At 32.5% G+C, this 20,870-nt stretch overlaps 1 protein-coding gene across 1 annotated transcript; it reads right to left on the bottom strand.

Annotated features, from left to right (window-relative positions):
* Window positions 1–75: 75 nt before the first annotated feature.
* Window positions 76–19,016, bottom strand: LOC142982204 (putative glutathione-specific gamma-glutamylcyclotransferase 2). The gene is made up of 3 exons (XM_076128599.1): window positions 18,547–19,016; window positions 12,494–12,529; window positions 76–2,025 (listed from the first exon to the last, which is right to left on the bottom strand). Exons 1-3 carry the CDS (start codon window positions 18,730–18,732, stop codon window positions 1,513–1,515), a joined length of 735 nt encoding a protein of 244 aa, XP_075984714.1. The 5' UTR covers window positions 18,733–19,016; the 3' UTR covers window positions 76–1,512.
* Between the last annotated feature and the right edge of the window lie 1,854 nt (window positions 19,017–20,870).

The raw sequence follows: 20,870 nt of genomic DNA, 5'->3' as shown, positions 1-20,870 counted from the left end.
TAAACTCGGATAGGTAGTGCGATTGGATTTCATAATATTGTTTTGGGATAAATAATGTATAATAAAACTCAGAGATAGTTTCACAAATATGTAATAAATGATTAATTTCATAGTCATAGCTTAATTTTTGTCAGTACATTATGGCATCGCCTTACAAATTACAATAATATACAAATTTCATTATAAAAGTTATGCTAAAACAACATTCGCATACATTTCATTTAATTTACATTTACAATTGTCTTACAAACATTAAAAGTATTTACTTATCACAAGTCTTCGGATTCTAGCGAAAATTAAACGTTGGTGTTAAAAAAAATCCTAAACCAAAAACGTAACATAAAATAAAATTTTGATGTTTAACATTTTTCACTTAAATTAGTTTAAAATAATCACAAAATAAACTTAATGAAACTAGATTCATAGTGTAATACTTATTTATTAAATAATTATTTGGCTTTATCATTTGTGCGTACATTTGAAATGACCTACGTAGATTATTTTATTTTCATTATTATAAACATTTTCTGCCTACATGTATCTGTTAATAATTGCCAATTCAGATAAGCGCTGCCTAAACTAAAATTTGAAGCAATTTCATAATTTTATATAAAAAATTCTATCGTCCTCACTACAATTTAAAATTGGTAGTTTGTCAACAAAATATACATTGATATTACCTACATTTTGGCTGGTTTTACCGCCGAATAGAATAACAACGAACAATCAATTAAATCAAAGCCAACATTTTTCGTCTAGCTAACATAGGTAAGTAAAATTACCATATGTAAGTATCGATCTGTTTAACATATCAAAATACCTACAATTTCACGCGCAATTTATACAAAACATTGATTTGAAGTACCAGATTGATTTTCTAGAACATTCGATGGGCACATTATATTCGTAGGACATACGCACTTATGTTATGACTCTGTCCACAATCATAACAGAAACCGTTTTACCCAAAGCGGCCATTGTCATACATTATCCAATAACAATAACATACAGGGTTATTAAAATAACGGCCATCTATTCCAAACTACCGCGGAACTTAAACATAAGCAGTTTTCGAAAAAATAAATTTTAAATTGCAAAGTCACTTCCCAAAAATAATTTTAATTAATGCGTTTACTCGTTCACAATAAATATTTAAATTGCAAATTGAAGACAATCGTAAGTAGCTAATTCATTTTATTTAATACTATATTGTTTACACTTTATTTTTACGAAAACTTTTTTGGTATATCACATGTTAATGTCAAGTTTACTATCTAATACCCGAATTCAGGCGTCAGAAAGACAAATAGTCATGACGATTTAGTCACTTCACATTGGTCACACTTATTTTAGTCAGTTGCACTTAAATGTCCTTTATTCTATATTGTACAGTGAACTTGAAATTAGGCCGAGAAATTTATAAAAGCACGATTTTTGTAAAATGATCACAACTATTCGTCTCAGCTACGACAGCTACCCAGACTTGGTCCATGTTGCTCAACGAAGACCGTATCACATGTTGACGCAACGCAGTTTCTTCTCAGGAACTCTCGACGCGAACTGGTAGCTAGGCACAACCGCTTTCACTTCAGCCTTTTCTTCTTCCTCCTCACCCATCAAGCTCTTCAAGCAAATCTTCATGTCGCTTGCAAACTTCCTAACTAATCTTTCCAGCGAAAATAGGTGCTCGTCTAACGCTTCGGGGATTTCTTCCCTCATGAAGTCTGCTAGTCTTAGGAGGTATTCTACGTTGTAGCCAGAGGAGCCCTGGCATTCGAGGATTTGTTTAGCGATATCGGGTAAGGGTGCTGCGCCTAACCAATGTCGGTTTTCTGGTACAGCAATATAAAGTAAGGCGTCCTTTTTTTCGGTAGTGGAACTGGTCGACGAAGTGTAGAACGGACGGGGGTGGAAGTTTACTACGCAGGTTCTGTAGCCGCCCAATTGGCACTCTCGATTCGAGAGGTATGGAAGGGCCGCATTATTTTCTGCTGAGATCAAAAACGCCTTGCCCCACGTGATTCCCTGTAACAATGAAAGTATATTTGAGTCGTTTGTTATCGTTATACAATAATGGACGTGGGATGAAGTTAGAGATACTCTTGAGACCTATTGTTCCTATCAAAACAGTGACTTCATTGTTTTACTTTTAACGTACTTCTAATATCTAATCAAATAATAATTAGATACTACTATTTTACAAAGCATAGTTAAAGATGAACTTTATTTTATAAAGAATTAACTTTAAAACTAAATAATATGCTAAATATTAACCTAAAATGCCTAAAGGAGTCTATTTAAAAGTTAAGCATCTGGTGGTTAAAATATTCTTACATCAATCTTAGCAGTAAAGAACCTGGTAGGAGGGTCTCTACCCGATAAAGTCAAAGATGAGTAACTAGTAATCTTATTAAAGTAAATGGACTGTTTAATATAAAATATTGCTTTGTTAATCACATGAAAGAACAAAAGACGCAGGAAATAATACTGACACAATTGTACAGTCGGAATTGTGCAAGCATTGATAAGCACTCGTCTGGTTTTATTTAGAAATATAAAAAAACGTTATTATTTTAATGAAATTACTATTGTTACAGTATCATACAAATGATGAACCGAACTTTTGTATCGAACAAATTTATACATTCATAAAATCACGCCTTCCCATTGGGATAGGCAAAGACGAGAACAACATTTTCGTAAATTACCATTCTGTTACACAAAAGAGTACCTACCTATATAAAGTAAATTTTGAGATAGGTACTAGTAACTATACAAATGTTACGCCGCCGTTATCTGTTGCTATTTGCCCTTAAATGTTTTGCTTATGAGTGAATCTCTCAGACACTCAGACAGTTTGTCGTCCATTATGTAAGAATACAAACTTTATCTACATTGCCCTCATAATACCACTATCTCATAGATTGACAAAACCGTCAGAAACACCGTCTCGTCTATATTTAAGTTTTAAAGCATTTTGTGGAAAATCCTATGATATTGTCTATCAATATTATTCAATAACTGGCACGAGATATCTGCGTGAAATTGATATCGGAGACATGTGCTCTCTTCTGACAATGTTGTTAACCTTTAGTGATGCTTGTGAAATTAGAGATTTTGTTGTAGATATCTTTCTATCTTTGAGACAAAGTAAGGACGAAATATATCTAAGTTTAAAGATAACTTTAGGAAATAAGGTAAGGTTCCTATATAGATTCTAACGTGACAAGACAGATACGGAAGATGTGGAAGGTCTTTTCAAAATTAAAAGGCTAAAGGATCTGTAAAATTACTGGGCTGTAAAATTTAAACCAGAAATGCTTTTTTTTTATATTAAGCATAATAATATTATTTCATTTAATGAATTAAGAAGGAATGTGCATTGTGCATAAGTATTGCGATTTTGTAAAAAAAAATGATTTTTCATTAATTTCGTTGGTCTGGGTACATTGGTATTTTGTGAATTTTACCTACAGATTGGCCCGTTACCTTGAAAATACTATTAATTATCAGTATAAAATTATCGCGTATAATTAAGGAACCGGAAATATGTTAATACGTTAAACAAAAAGTATTGAAGAATTTGGTTAATAAAATACAACAATAAGTAGATTGATTAGTAGCTGTACAGTACAGAGTACTATACAATTTGGGAGCAATAATATCCATAAGTATATCTAAATCCGAAACATTATATCACATATGATTTGGCATCCGTATTTAAACGAGTTTCCTCTTCGTTTTGAACCATCGCCAAAAGGTAAACTATATTATTAGAATCAAGAATTTTCACAATACTATTAAGAAGCAAACTGCTGCGGAATTTGACCAAATAAAATTTAATTCGGGAGCTGGTTTTAACTAGTTTTGGCCGGTGATGTTGATGCCCCTGAAATAGGTCAAGGGGCACTAAATACGTTTATACATCCGAATATATCGGCACACGTGGTAAACGAGTGATTTCACGTGTTTGCACATAATTTAAGTATTTCATATAGAAACAGGAAGACTCCGAACAAATAGATTCTGTTGTAGACTTGACACAAATATTTGATAGTACGAAAAGTAAGCCGCGTCGTAATACAGACGACACGTGCCATTGTAGTTGTCAACAGTATTGAGGCTTGTGTGTTTTCTCGAGGTCTGTACACAAGATATGTAAGCGCAGACATTGCATTTTTAAATGACATCATAATTTGTCGGGCAGGGCTTCTTCGAAATTAAATATATTGTGTGAAAACCATGCAGTTCGGACATTTTGTACGATCAGCGTTTAATACGTTTGTTTACAAAATATAATGCGAAGTTAGCAAATTGGGTTTTTTGTTTACGTTGGACTAAGTTTATTTCAATGTCAAATGTTATTTTCTGAGAACATTGAACTGATTTAAAGAAGTTTATTGAACTCTTTATTATAAGTTATTTTTCTTGCGCAAATGCATAGAACGACATTTCGAATGTCAATGAAACAATTTGGAATGAATAATGCATCAGTATTTCGTAAGAAAAGCTGAAATAGAAGCTGTAAAGCAGATATAGATACGTAGATGCTGAATTGAAGATTTTAAATAGAAAAGATAAAAAAACATAAGCGAAGAACTAAATTTAATCGAAAAATAAAATTGAAGAATAGTGTATTAGAGTTAAACAATGCTGACGATTTTTCAAAGCCAATAGTTTCGAAACTCGAAGACAATAGTACTTAATGCAAGACATAATTAAATAAACATAAGGTAGTATGAAATAATGATGACAAACGACAATACATTAAAGAGGAAAAAAATATATTCTCATAATTCTCAATCATATTCTTTTGATTTTCTGTCTACTTCGATGATCTTCTTTGTAAAGGATAGATATGTGGTAGGTACTCGTAATCGGCGGTCATGTATGACCACGTATGACCATAAGATGTATGGGTCTCAAACCAAGTCCTGCGCCGAAACGTTACACATTATAAGGTAAAATGCGTGTTCGCGTTAATTACCGTATTCTATTTGTATAGGTACCTACTTTTGGAAGTGTAAGACTGTTTACTAAAGCGCCGATAAGTCAGTCTGACACCTACTTTCTGATAGCAGGTTTGTTCACAAATCACAACACGTGCTAGACTATTTGATAACATTCGGAAGATAGTATAAACACACAACGATACTGAATGACTGAATGGCCTAAATTATCAAAACAGTGAGAAGTAATAGAAAAGTCACTGTTACAAGTGTTTAAGAGTTTGTTTTGGTGTGCCACGAGGCAAAACTTTAGGTCCACTAATATGAATATCAATGATTTTTTTTTTTATTTATAAGGGGTGCAGTCTGCCGTCTACAACTCTGTGTCAGTGTATGAGGTAGCACAATTAAATAAATCTTAAAAAGAAATAACTCATCCTGAATTTATCTTCGCTTCCAAAAGTATCTAATGTATGAGTCATTTGGCCATGACCAATATAAATAAAATACTTTCGATAAATAAATAAAGACAATTAAATAATTTTAAGCATGTAGGTATGCAAACAATTATCTAAATGCAAGCACAACTATCGCATTGTATCTTAACCTATTGTTTGAACAACATCGTACTGTGAACTGTCTGAACAATTAATGATATGTTTCAAATGAATAACTATACGAACCAAAATACTATTGAACTGTTGTAAGGAAATATCAATTGTTTTATAATACATTGATTGTTATGGAAATTGTGACCGTGAATGCAACGAATCAATCATCTGATTAATATATTATACCTATAACCTTTAATAAATAACTATTTAAAAGTCGAGAAAGTGGTAATGGCATAAGGCATAAGGCCTGTTTTTCTTGAAAACTCGGGTCACTGAAAATATAACAGACATGTAAACATAATATATTCTATGTAACAGTAAACTTCAATTTACAAATCTCTATTACTAAGAGCCACTGAATACCCATTTAAAGGTGGTCTTTTAAAAAGGTTTTTTCTATTCGTACCTACCTTCATAAAAATAGAAAAAGCAGGTGTGATTTTATCTATGACTTTCATTTGTACGAACTAAACTTCATTCATAATTATTACATTGCATTAGGTTTCTTTCACTAAAAATATGAGCTAATATTTAGAATATATTGAGTCATGTGGTATAGATTTAAAAAGCCACGTTCCTAGCAGGTGTTCACGTTTCCATATCACATGCAGTCATGCAGTCTCATGTGTCAATCTCACAAAGCCGGTGAATAAATAAGTCTTAATGTAGAGATCATGACAATATAGTTTGTATTGAAATTATTGAAAGGAAATCACGCTTTAAAGATTAAACAAAAGATTATCGACTGATTTTGATAAACAGGTATAGCGCATATTGTCAAAAGCATTGCCGAAATCTTCAGTGAAGCATCATCCATATATCTTCTCATCGTTTGTGCTTCATTTGTAGCAAATAGTTAGACTCCATCTCTTTCTATATCTTATCATAATCTAAGCAAAGTGAACAATACGTTTTTTTAGTCTATTTTAATGAATGTCTAAGTTTTACGTGTTCCATGGAAGAAAAGTACAAAACGAATAAGCGATCGTGTTTCGAGTCTTGTGCTAACAATAACACGGATTAAGTTTCACAAGAATTCTTAAGTCTCAATTTTCAAGTTCATCGTACTCGATCACATGTTTGTGAAACGTGGGTTTTCTTTATAAGAACGGAATTTTTCCACCTTCGCTAGAAGCGCAGTAAGAAATGAATGGAACACCTAAGTATACCTATCATTACTAATGAAGCCTTATTGTCTTATTTAGTAGTAAAGCTATAACAAGAACATGACGGTTTGTATGCATCTGCTACAGACAATTAAGTAAACGAGAGACCAAGTGGAAATAAAACGGTTCCCTTCTTCTTGGGCCAGAAGGATTGAAGACATTCAATCCTAGAAGAAGGGCACCGTTTGTCCTTGTTGTCACAGGGACTGTCCCAAAAATGTGACAACGACCGTTAATTTGTCCTCCAAAAGACAAAAAGGTATGCTTAGCAGCGAGAGTAGCTTATCGAATGGTTGCATTATAACAAAGACTATACCGGCCAGTGAGTGCAACTTGCTCGCGTCAAGCGCCTCAAATAGTGACAGCAATTTTCTCGATCAACTTCAATCAGTTCACCGTCCAGGATCATGTCTTATCACGTGGTTCACACCGCATTCAATTCGCAAATCGCCGGACGTAATCTTCACATCACAGAACCCTTTTGTATGCTTTCGTACCATGAATTGTGTGAATGTATATTTTTGGTTTAAAATGGAGTAATGTTGCTGGCAGCAGGCCAATCTTTGTTTCGAAAAGGGATAAGTCGTGACCCCAATTTGAATATTGGTCGTTTTATTTTTGTATTAATTTATGATAAATTGTTATACAAAATGCTTTTACCCTTGAACTGTCCGTTCTGGATCTGTACTTTGAAATACTCCAGGTCTACTTTGGGTAAGAGATGGGCTCTGTACAGACGATAGAAAGTGTATGAATTTAACTTTAGTTACTTATGTAAAACTAGTAAAACGGTTCGTAGGAACAGTTGAACAAACTGGATTAAACCGATTACTAAAAAGGTCAGCTGTATGTTACTGATATGTGACTGAATACTGAGGTCAGATATCGCCACGAATCAGCAAGTAAAGCAATCAACAGATTAACCCGGAAACCGACCTCGAAACACATTTGTGACGACACTGATAGTTTAACTCTTGATTTGAAATTGCAGTTCAATTTTGCGGCGGAAATCTGGCGATTATTGTTTATGTTGAACAAAGTTAGATGCGTAGTATACTGAAATTACTCAGTGTAAAGAACCGCTCGGAGTATTTCAACAGTACATTACAGCTGTAATAGCTCGATTATAGTAGTGCTACATGAGAGGATTTTTATGCATAAGCTTGATTTTAAAGTCTCTGGTCTGCCTACAGCTTTGGGAAGAAGGTGTGATTTCATGTATGAATGTAATTTTAAACTGAGACTGGATTTAGCATTTGGAAATTGAAGCCAATAAATTCATAAGCATTTCGTAGTAATCCTAATAAGGCTGCCACGAGCTAATGACTCACAAAGCACGCGCTTCTAAAAAACATTCGCATGTTGTAGTAAACTAATAAGATTAGTCGCAGTAAACACTCAATCTAATAATAAAAACTGACACGTGTAGTGTAAAACGTGCAGATATAACACAATGCATGTGCACTTGAACTAGAAAGGACAGGTTAGAAGGTGAGGGTCAAGGTTAGGTGCTATGAAGAAGAAGGTTTCTATTTCTTTGAACTTGGAGAACATTGTCGTACTTCTTTGGCTATTTCTTAGATATTTCATAGTTGAGTCAATACAAAAAGAGCTTTAGAATTTTAAATGCATAAGGATTTCTGTAGGTATGTTGTGATACGTGTTAAGTTTAGAGCCACTGGATCCATCTGACCCGAGATATTAAATCATTATTGTCTTTAGTTTTCACAAATTGCAATTATTTTAACCTTTGGCAAACGCCCTTTAACATACTTGCTTTCATATCATTACACATTTCATGTTGCTATTTTCACAACCCTATCTACGTCATTTATTAACTAGTCTATCTTAAGCCCTATAATAAAAAAAGTTTTCCACAGCTATAATATGGTGTAGCCATGAATTAACGTCACTAGGATTTATAATAAACGTTCTATCTATATCCTAAGTCACCCCTACGTCATAGTTATCACCTAACGTCAAGAACGATTACTTCCACTGAATGGGCTCAATATTTTACCACATATTTTATAATTATGTGAATTTGATTAAACACGGCTTGCAGATGATCTTGGAGTAGAAAAATACTCTGCTGCAAAAAAGTATCAGTTAAAAAAAACATAGATATAATATATTCCCGTCTATAAAATTACATACATTTTTATTTTAACTTTACGCCAATTTTCCCTTCCATCTACTTGACTTTAAATACGCATATATTATTTATGATACATAGATTACAAGGTATTGCACTTGACAATTTTTCCAACATAAATAAATAGAACTTCAAAGCAAATTTTGCACGAGTGACACTTATGTAGTAAGTGGTTATACATAATTATGATATAATACATCGATTAATCGATTATCTAACCACATAAGATACACATGACAATAATATTATTGACATTAATGAATGCAAGTCATTATTAGTCGAGAGCCACGCGACGGAAATGACAACCGGATAGACATGCCTCCACAGCATGACCCGTTATGACATTAAGATAGATGCTTAATTATACAACGTGATTTTATAGGCTGGAAAGACCGACTGACATAATTTTACTTTTTTCCTCTTACTTAACCTATTACCATTACACTACTGGGCAAGGATCTCATTCAGCAATGAGGGAGGAGACTTAAATATTTTTACTTACTGAAAGAAAACAAAATTTATCTGAGAGTGAATCAGAAATATTTTTCTTAAAGAAGGTAATCAATATCAATTAAAAAGAATGTTAAGATTAAACATATCGAAAATTTGATAATCGATATATTTTTTATCGGCCACACTTCTGGGGATCTGGTTCTGGGATAGATGATCACTGATCGGTAAATTCTGAACTACCATTAAGAAATCATTCGCAAGTCGCATTATCATCTGTTGTAAGATGTGTCAAATTATAATAATTCACCAAAATAAAGAAACAAAGAATCTTACAAAACTTTTCGGTTCAGAGATAATCTAATTACAGCAAATTGGTTATGGGGTTACCAACGGATTGCCAATTGCCTGAGTTTATCATCCGTAAGGCGTATTTCGAAAGAACATTGTTTCAGATGTATAGGCGTGAAATGATGAAAAATGTGGTCGGGAACTTTGCAAATTGAAATGATAAGGACGCAATATTTTATTCGCTTGGTTGGAGCTTTCTACGACTTATGAACGGTTTCAAAATTCGCTAAAATTGATTCAGGGCATAATATGCGAAAAATTGTGTCGAAATTTTTACAAGCAGCTCGAAGATTGACAATTTCTCTCAAGGGATTAGAGGAGACAAAAGCATATTATTCTCTCTTTTCAATCGATTCTTTTAGAAGAACGAGATCATAATAATCTGAAGTAAGCTAAAATAGTATATTTGTGACTCATTAAAACGTGTAGAGCTATTAATGTTTGGAGACAATAACTATTGTTGTCTTATAGTATTTCAAACATTCTTTCATTTGGCATTTTTGTTCATGAGTCTACCAGTGAATCACATAAAAGGTATTATTTTATTGTTAATTTAAATAAACCTTTCTTTCAAGGTGCAATACAGTTTTTAATGCAACAAAAACATGTTTTTAACCATTAGGTAGTCGACTGTGGCATCTTTACTTTGTTATGGTAAATTCGCTATCGAAAGGAAGATTTACGGAATTAATCTTTAAGAATAATGAATCCTTCACATTTAGTTGACTTATTAATACAAATAATAAACAGCACGATTTGTCCGCAACAAAGGGTTTTGCGTCGCAGGATTATGATTCACTTCCACGTGTGAAATGAAAATAATAAGATTATTTTTACTATAAATGTCTTGTTTGTTTATATATTAGTGCCTACGAGTATTCTAGATATGTATTGTTATTAGCCATAAGTGCTATAGTGCAAAAATAATGTTTGCTCTACTAATTGGTAGATAAGGTTATTATTTTTGTCATGTAATGTATTTTAATAGGTGTTTTGAACCTAATCGAGTGTGCTTATGGAACTTGCAAGCTAATCTGGTTTGATGTATTTTTTCTTTTTGTTTCTTTTATAATTAAGCTTGTTGCGTAAAAATGCATTGGGTATGAAGATAATGCATTTTAAGTTTTAACACTCGCGCGTGCAAGATGTACCTACCTTATAACATGATTTTTCAATTCTAGATTATTTACGTTCTAAACTTAATATATACGCAAAATAAAATTAATAATAAAATTTTAAAGCGTTTAAATGATGCAGCAATCGAAGTCTCGATCCACAATCATTTTCGGGTGAATTATTAAAATATGTCAACACGACTATCACGAAATGATAAAATAAACACGAAAACATGCACATATTAATAAATAATAATATACATTTCTTATCAACATAATAATATGTACGTAAGAAATAACTGAATGTTTTTTGACGCGGCGGGTTATCAAAGCGACCTACGCGGTTCAATTCCTACAGACATTTTCTTATATTATTAATCTAAGATTATCTTAGTTATTCTTCCATGTAATACGACGCCTGTTTTGATCAAAATTAATTTTAAAACCCTGTATTATTTCGAATTGCTTATCTATTTAATAACAAATTGGTAATTGTTAAGATTTTCTATTAGATTTTTCCAGAAACCTACTAAATTGTAGTAAAGTGGCTTCCTTTTAGTATCTATTAGACTTTTTTTCATGAATATTTACTGTCATTCAATAAGGATATCAAACAACACTTTTGTGAATCTTTTTTGCTTCTACCAACTACAATAGAACCTTAACTGCTTCGCTAGTTAAAGGAAATTGACTGTTTGATGTTATTTGAGCTTCAATTTCCTAGTAGAAAAAGAGTAACAACGGCGACTTGGTACGGAAAATTCGTGAAATTTCTTTTTAAGGTGCTTCGAAATAAAAGCAAACAAGTTACAGTCTTTTTTTGAGATGAGTGACAACGGAGACTTAGTACGGAAAATTCGTGATATTTCTTTTTAAGGTGCTTCAAAATAAAAATAAAATATTTGCAGTTTTTTAGGGATGAGTGTTTTACGGCAACGAGTTTATCGCAATTTAAATAAACATAAGTAGACACTTATGATATTTTTTTCCCCATTTCTAAATATACATTGGGCGATTAACTGATAACTGTAGTGCAATGTAATCTCAACAGCCAGGAAGATATACAATGCAAAAAAAACAACAACCCACACTAAAATATTGCAAAATTCCCAGTTTTTTTCCGAGGGCAATGTTCGTGTGCAAATAACAGTGATTCCTGTTATGTATTAAATGTTTGCTCTTCAAGAAAATCGATGTTATGAAGTTTCTAATAGCCTATTGGGTTACGTTATTTCTTATCATTTGTTTGTAAATACACTTCGAGTGCCGGTCTTCTGTGTATGATTTTAGTTATTTGATTGTTTATCCTGTTAGCTATTTATTTAAAACAACTTTGCTATATCAAATCTTTGTTATTGTTTATTTGACAGGTAAGGAAGACAGAGAGAAGAAATAGAAAATGTATATTTCTAAGTAACTTCAAAAAAAGGAGGTTTTCAAGTCATTCGATTTTTTGCCGGTATGATGGCATTTGCTAATGAGTCCAATACCAAAAGAGAGACATTTTTTAATTATAACATAATATTCAAAATGCCATCTAAAGCACGCAAGTTATTTCAGTACAAGAAAAATAGTTGGGCTTTAACTACTGAATAAAACGACTGAAACATTCCAGAAACGTTTAGAACAAAGTCAACGTCACGTAATGGCACAAAAATCTCAATTTTATGTAAAAAAATCTAAATATACTCACTTCCTTATCTTCTACTAGAGTCGCGACTCGGCCGGGCTGTAACAAAAAAAATATAATATGTTAAAAACTTTGTTTACTATATTTACAGACTGTTAATATTGATAAAGATTACATCGAGTTCTGAAGCAAATAAGTGCTCAAAGAAGTTTTTTTCCGCAATTTCACTCACGTTTGTAGTGATTACACCAGTCTTATAGATCGTAGTGTGATAATTTCTACACCAATTTCCCATCATACAAATTGTTTTATTTTACTTTGTCTATTGGTTTTAGAGATAAACACGGCAGACAAACAAACAAAAACTAGCTTAATTGAAATGAATAAACAAACAATGATTTAAGAAAACTAGTTCAAACAATCTTGATGTTTAGACAACTAAATACGAAGTAGCAACAATTATCAGTTTATCTCACAAAACGTACACAGAAATGTTCTATGCTGGAATCGAAATCGTTACACCGTGTGCAAAGGTAGTAACGAGGTGACGACCTTACTTCTGAGATATGGGCCGTACAATTGTTTTTATTGTTGGCATGATTTCACAAAAATTAATATAACAGACAGCAATAAACACTAAGCCAGCTATCTCCATGAATTGTACTTTTTTTTGTCAAATAGCCTTTACAAAAATGATTAACTTTATCTTAGAATTTCTCTAACTGCTGAAGAGCATTATAAAGGAAAGCTATTTTTCGTTCGCTCCAGTTTAATCACGCACGTGTATTTCCGATACCCTTTGGTAATGATGAAACTGATGTTTCTTTGATATATAAGAATTGAGAAAACGGCTCCATTGCGTCTACCATCGACCTTATGCTATAATCACTGCACCGCGGACGCCGTTATTCAAGTTGACCTCAAAATCAAGAGTCATCAGGTTGTTCCCCTCAAAACAAAATAAAATTCTCAATCTCATTCAAGGCTAGAAGTTGTAAGAAAGTAAATATTTTCCTCTCTAATCTATTATAGATCGTGGAGAGTACGTCAGATGATGTACGTAACTGCGCACGCGCCGATCACGATACAGCTCGATGTGGTATTTTTATTTCTAGGGTTCTAATGGCGTAAACAAGTGACGAGATGGAATTTATCTCGAGTTATTTAATGTTTGCTTTTAGATATTATAGATGTCTATGTTTGATTTCACTTTCTATGAGACTTTGTTCAAGAATCTAGACAGAACGAAATCGATGCCCGGATAATATAGCTTTCTTTTCGTTCCAAAAATTCATGCGCTGCTATAGGAACGTAGAACTAATATGCGTCTCTTTCATAAGTATATCGTTGGAAAATAGAAATACTTCGGAGAACTTTTAACAGAAGTCATACAAAATACTAATCTTTCTTTAAAGTTTCCCTGTACTAGCCTTTGAGGTAAATAATGAGGAATATTATACTTATGTTATCGTATTTCAGTTACAATGTAAATAAACTATGTAATACGAATGTTATTACTGTAAGTTGTGCGTAATCTTAAAAATTGTTATGTCCCAAAATTCTATTAAAAATCATTGTTGGTAAACAAAGTAACAATCTTTTGCGTCAATACGTTGTATTTTGAAAGCGTAGATTTAAACAATAATAATGTCATAATAATCACAAAATCATTGTGATAACGATTTAGGTTATGTTGTTTTGCTACACTGTATCATTTTTACAACAATAATATGCCATCTTTACCTAACACTGTGTCCTTACCTACCTACATCAATAGATACCTTTTTAGAATGAAGTTTGTATTTTGGTCCATAAAGCTCAGATTTTCAATCTTGGTTGGTTGGAAAGAAAAACACAACAATCAGTTAATGGCTCTCGGAATTTTAACATCAACAATAAAAAGACTATTTCAATCATAGACCAGTTTAGTTTTATAAATACTTTTATCAATAACATTGATCCGGTTTTCGGCGGATTACTTTACATAGAAAACCAGAAACAATCAGATTCCATGTGTCATATTTTTATGGCGGTCTACGGAAGTCGTGCAGCCATAACAAAATAGCAAGTGTTATGGCACATGGTTGACATAACTAACACATGGTTGATGCTTCATTATTATTCACATTAGATATTGATAAAGACGATTATGATGAATATATTAGCGCTGTCAATATGGTTTTGGGCTGGTTTGCCGGGTTTACAGCCGCGTTTTTTGTTAGCCTTATAAATTAAAAGCAACCTTATACGATATTGAAAGGCATTACACAGTTCTAAGATTAGATTTTTCCTACCATAGCCTTTTTATTTTTTTTGTAAAAGAAAATCTTTTAATTCCACCCTAATATGATTTTCTGTGCTGTGTATTCGTAAATCTTCATCAAAGCAGATATGAAACCACACATAAAGAGAATTATAGGTACCTATACATTTTTTCTGCACCCTGTATTTTCTCTGTACCTATATCAAAGTATTGTTTTTAACAATTTGCCCCCAAAAGGTATTTGACCTGTTACATAACATGACTTGCGTCCGCGCAACGTGATTTAATTAACGTGTTCATGATAAACTTTTCACTTAGTTATCATAGATGATACTTTACTTGAAAATACTCGAATATTAATACTTTTTATGCAACAAATGATTTTGTAATAGTTTGTTTTGAAATTTAAATGGTTTCTGCGGTTACATTAGTGTTTAGTAATTGAAGGAACAATTCCGTTTGATTATTTTCAACTTGACTGATGGAAGTTTAGTTTAATATTTCTTGGTTACCCGAGATTTAACTTTCTAAGACTCCCCTTTTTAAGAGGCCTACGTTTTACAATGTATTGTAATTTAAGTCATTGACAGACCGATTCACAAATTATTAATGATTATTTAAGGAAACAAGCATACACTACAGAATATAATATTTTTCATTGATGCTTTGTGTTCAAGAATTATATCAAAAGATTTCCCTATGTCCGCTACGTGACGTAACAATGAATGGGGGGGGGAAATTTAAGGAAATTTATTATTACGTGGTATACATACTCATAAGCTACATACGCCACGGTAAATCGTTCATGTATGGATGAATGTATCAGTCATACCAGGACAAAATTCTGGTCTACAGGCATAGTCTAGTGACGTAGTTAAACTTTTAGTCACTAAATGTCCTCAAGGTAAATCAGTGATGATTCCTAATTACGTTTTGCGGTTTTAGCACTCTACTCATTAGGGTCATTGTCAGGAGTGGCTCATCGCAGGCCTTGACTGATCAGAAATATTCAGGTTAAAAATTTGAGAGCATTGCGCTCTACGATTGATGATGACTATTAATTTAGATAAGCTAAGATTAACTAACTATCCTTCAGTCTTATGCTGCTTAAACTAATGGTGCGTATACAGCAGTACTCGGATCTTACGATAATCCACTGAATGGTAAGGCTTAACCGTAAGATACTACTACCATTATTGAGAAAGAGCCTCTGTAGCATAAAAACATTTACGGCCGAAAAATGGGTGTATTAAAGGTAAAATTTCGATGTTAGACAACTATCGGAAGTGATCTAGTAACCTTTTAAATCTATTCCATGGTCCATCAAACGGTATCGAAATCATCTCGTGGAATATAGCTCTTAATATGATCGGTACTTTAAATGATGTACTGACTCAGCTTTCTTCTATCTTTAGCTTTTTACAACCGAACAGCCTCGTCTTAAAATACAGTACAATGTCGATGCATCACATGTGAAAGTGCATCTTGAATCAACGCCAAATGATGACCGGTCATTAATGAATAGGTTGAGCAATTGTTTGAATGGGAGGATGTTTTTGATTTGAAGGTCAATTTTAATACGTTTGCCGTGATGTAATGACGTAACAGAGGCTCGGTACAAAATACTTTCACGGGCTGATTTTGCGTTTGGATTAAGGATGCGTTTTGAACCGAGATTTGCAAGGTAGCTTGGCAGTGTTTGAGGATAAACTTACAGATGGAATTACCCATGATAAGGCATATCTTAAAGTAATCCTACTGATACGATACGCATCGGTTCGTTACCTCAGAGATCTGGTAGAAATGCCTAAGGTGTTGGTGGGCATCGAGTTTTTTTCTGGGTAGTCAATCATTACTTCATTACCTACGTACTTATGTAGTTGGCTTCGAAAATTATTCAAGAAAAAAACTAGCACAGCAACATACTTTCTTTATAGCATGTTCCCTTCGAAATGATTGACAAGTCTCAAGACTGGTTATGTTGAAAGTACTGGAGTGTAATTGAGAGGACTTACTGGGAATGAGGTTTCTTGGAATCAGACAAAGTGTAGCTGCACGAAGTTGATAAATATTTACTTGTACATCTACTGATTATAAAGAAATGCCTTATATGCTTAGGATTCTGTTTTTATTGGTGACACAATATTATACAAGTGTCGGATTAATAAAAACAACTGAATAATCTCTTTTACACTTGAGATATTATAAGTGACTTTCATATCACATCTGATTTGATCTGATATTCTAATAATACACCTACACAATAAATCCATTTATTTATATAATGTATCTAGGCATTGATAAGCCAAAATATTCTAATCTTTTGTTATTACACTTATTATCATGTCTGGACTAGATTACTATCAAGATCAACACATAATATTATAAATCATAGGTTTATTCTCTTCACAACATAACAGCTATTTGAAAACAGGAGTTATAAACTCCTGAGCAAGTATACTCTTTACTACTTAATGTTGTAAATGTGAAAGTTTGTGAGGATATCTTTTGCTCTTTTGCTAAATATCTACTGAATGAATTATCGTCCATTATTTTGACTGATTATAATAAAATACTTTTTATCCTTGAAAATCATTGTACCAAGTCTAATTCACTGGCAAAAGCTAGCACAGTATTAGGGTGGAAAGATTATAATGTTATGATAACAAGTCCCAGCTCAGCAGTTAAAAATTCTGAACTGCCCCGGCAATGATTTTCTCCCTACAAAGTTTATAGGACTTTCAAAGTAGGTAGGTAATACAGAATATTCTCCCACATAATAGAACAATTATTTACATAAATCACACATAAGCCTTTGATTATCACAGTATCAGATAATCTAATACCCACATTAGTTATTATAGTGTTCCATTAGATTTATTTAATTGCTGTTTAAGTTGACACAGATAGTGTTTGAGTGCTGAACTTTTCCTACAATCAGTGTTGGGAGATTTATTTTTTATTTTAATGTCAAGAGGACTACATACATACTTCATGTGATATTTGTTTTTTTTTTCAAAGCCATTAAGTCTTCTGTGTTATTTCCAGCAACAATATTTTTTAGTTTTTTTATGTGCAGTTTTGTCAATAAACTCTTTGGAATAGAGGAACTTATTGGGCAAGATTCTTAGAATGGTTTAGAAAACCCCATAAACCATGTTATTAGGTTTCAAAACTACAAGAATCTTATTAGACAATATTATTATAGTCAAAGAAATTAGGAATGTGGTAAACGCTGACTTGGACTTAAATATTAATTTAATATTAATATTTTATAATAGTTACTGATCACATGATATTAACACATCTGCTAGTTATCAACTAAAGTGTATGATCTCAATTCACATGTATAATAGGTTCAATGGGTTAATGAGATGTAGATAATATTAATGAATCATTGAATTAATTTGTTACTATGGACTGTACAGCTGTATTTGACAGGAAAAATTATATTCTGTGTTATTATTGAGTTATAATACAAAATAATGTTTGATTTTATATGAATGAGAAACAAATGTGATTCAGTCTGCATTGTTATTAATGTGAAGTTACAAAGGTAAATTAATTCTATGATATAGATATTCAATTTCATAAAATTAGTAAGTGTGCCACACTTGAATAAATATTTTTAAACAAAATTTGCCAAAACAACTGGCAGCTTGTTATATTTTTAAATTACTTTTCATCGAATTGTTCACAAGTAGGTAATGTTTCAGAAATAAAAAGAAAAAAAATCCGCCAAAATTTAAATGTAATGTTCCTGATTTAAGATCTATTCATCACAATTTGATAGATGACGCAAGTAGGTAGGTGGATGTCAAGATCAGTAGTGGAATATTGTAGTGGAAATTACCTTGGTTTCCGTCCCGCGGTGTGTCGTGTTCCCCTGCCAGAATCTCCGGGAGAAGCCCTTCACGTACCCAGTGATTGACTGCTGGTATTCAAACCCTGGGTTCCAACACAACGAGCCGTAACCAAACACCCAGATTGGTTCCTTCTTCGCTTCCATGACCTGGCTTGTTCCTTCTGTCATTGCCATCGTGAATTTAAAAAAAAATACGATTGTTTATGTGAAGAATTCGTTCTAATTTCAAATTCGTCTCGTTCTACACTTCGCGATTTTAAACTACTAGAAATTAGAAAGCGAAGAAACCGAGTCGCGTTCTGTTATCACAGATTTTTAAACTTCACTTTTTAATTCTACTTGTGTCTCATTGTTATTCTTTAGTATACGTGAATACAATAATAAACTAGCACTATGAATGTAATGTAAACGTTACACGACCACCCATTGCGCTGTTGAATTGTGGACTGACATTTTACAATTTATATTGTTCTACGAAATAGGCCGCGAGTTTGCGTTCCTTTACTCGTGAGCGCACGAAGTGTCAAAGTGAGGTTAACAGCGTGAACATGTAAACGTTTACAACAATAAACATCATCTAATTTTGATTTTTATGAGGTATTTGAATGGTTTTTATTGTAGTTTTTATAAGTATGTTACTTTTAACCTCAAAACTCTTGAAAAATCATAAAGGATAGCAATAACAATATAACAAGTTTTGCTTGTAATGAACCGTAAAAGATTTTTTCAAAACCTGTCATCCAATCAGAGGGTCTCTGGAGAATTCCTATGAACTGATTGGTTAGAAGTCGTCTGATGCAATTTTTTGAACGGTTTACAGGATAAGCCTTGCGGTAAATGTTTAATGATTTAACTTATTTTAACAATTATTTTCATTTTGTTAGCTTTATAAAAATGCATCCTGGGTGAAAAGATCTAGTTTTATTTTAAGTTAGTAGCTTATACTTTACTGTACTTTTTAGAGAACGGAATTTCTATGGAAATTTATATTAAAATCGATTATTTTTGTACCTTTTCATACCTATATTAGAATGAAAGCTGTAAGTATTAGGCTCTTTCCAAGGTTTTGTGTTCGAATCAATATTTTGGCAATGCTTCATTAGTGGAAGGTTTATTTTTTAGCATTGGGTTTGTAGCTAACTTATAATAAACGGAATTATTAGATACTGACTAGGTAATTACATTTTCTTCCGAAATGGAAAATTGATTATTCCTTTAAAAATATTTGTCATAATAATATTTTCACATTATATAAGAAAAGAAATCTTAAAAAAAAAATAAGTTGAATGACTAAATAACTTCGAACAAAAAACATAATTGCATTCAACGTAAGTTTTGATTATTGGTTTAATCATAGCTTCTAAAATTCAACAAAAAAAATATTGCCAGAGATTATCTGGTTTTCATAACGTACTCATTTGTTTATGAATTTCTTGCGTCCTTGTAAAACTGGGACATCCCTTGGACATAACTGATATAAATTGGAAATACCCTTTAACAAAGGGGCACAGCACATTAACATTGAAAATACATACGTAGGAGGTCCTAACTAAGTATAACATCATTGTTTCTCGTTATTCCTTGTAGGCATATGAGACATATAATATTTCTATAACTAACGTAAAAGGAAAGCAATAGATATAATTGTTCATGGTTTGGGGTTTCACTAAACGTATGAGACGAGCCTATGACGTATAGTAGTGACTGAAACGTCTACATAATATTTATGTATTAGGTCATAATTTGCAACATTTGTTTACATAAACTTCCTTTTACGTAGTCGTAAGGTTGTATTTCCCGGTCCAGTTGCGAAAGCAAATTATTTTAAATTGATTTTAAACGAAAACACAAAAAGCATGACATTATAGAGACTCTTAATATATTGGGCAGATACATTCTCTGAAGTAAGTTTCTGAAAATGAAAAAAAAAAGATAGATAGGTACTACCTACTTCAATATGGTATCTTCAAAAGCTAGTAAGTAGCTAAGTAAAGAAATATAATCCACATTAACACTGTCGTTGGTCGAATGTAAGGAGAGCGGACTTTTCAACTAACTATCACCATTAAATTATTTTGAAAAGTATAACGGGCACATAACCGGGCTTTTTTTCAACAAATTAATAATTTCAACAGTAGGTAATTGGAAAATCCTTATGCCTAGTATTTTTCTCTTTAGATATGTCTCTCAATCTGGTATTCTATAGATATAAAGCTTAGGCTGTTACTACTTAAATAAAGTAATGCCTTAAAGGAAAACTGATTCTTATTGAACCCAAGATCTCGTGAATACACTTCCATGGCTCACAAAGT

Source organism: Anticarsia gemmatalis, chromosome 21, assembly GCF_050436995.1.
Source record: "Anticarsia gemmatalis isolate Benzon Research Colony breed Stoneville strain chromosome 21, ilAntGemm2 primary, whole genome shotgun sequence".
NCBI classification, from domain to species: domain Eukaryota; kingdom Metazoa; phylum Arthropoda; class Insecta; order Lepidoptera; family Erebidae; genus Anticarsia; species Anticarsia gemmatalis.
This window is presented reverse-complemented; position numbering and strand designations above follow the sequence as displayed.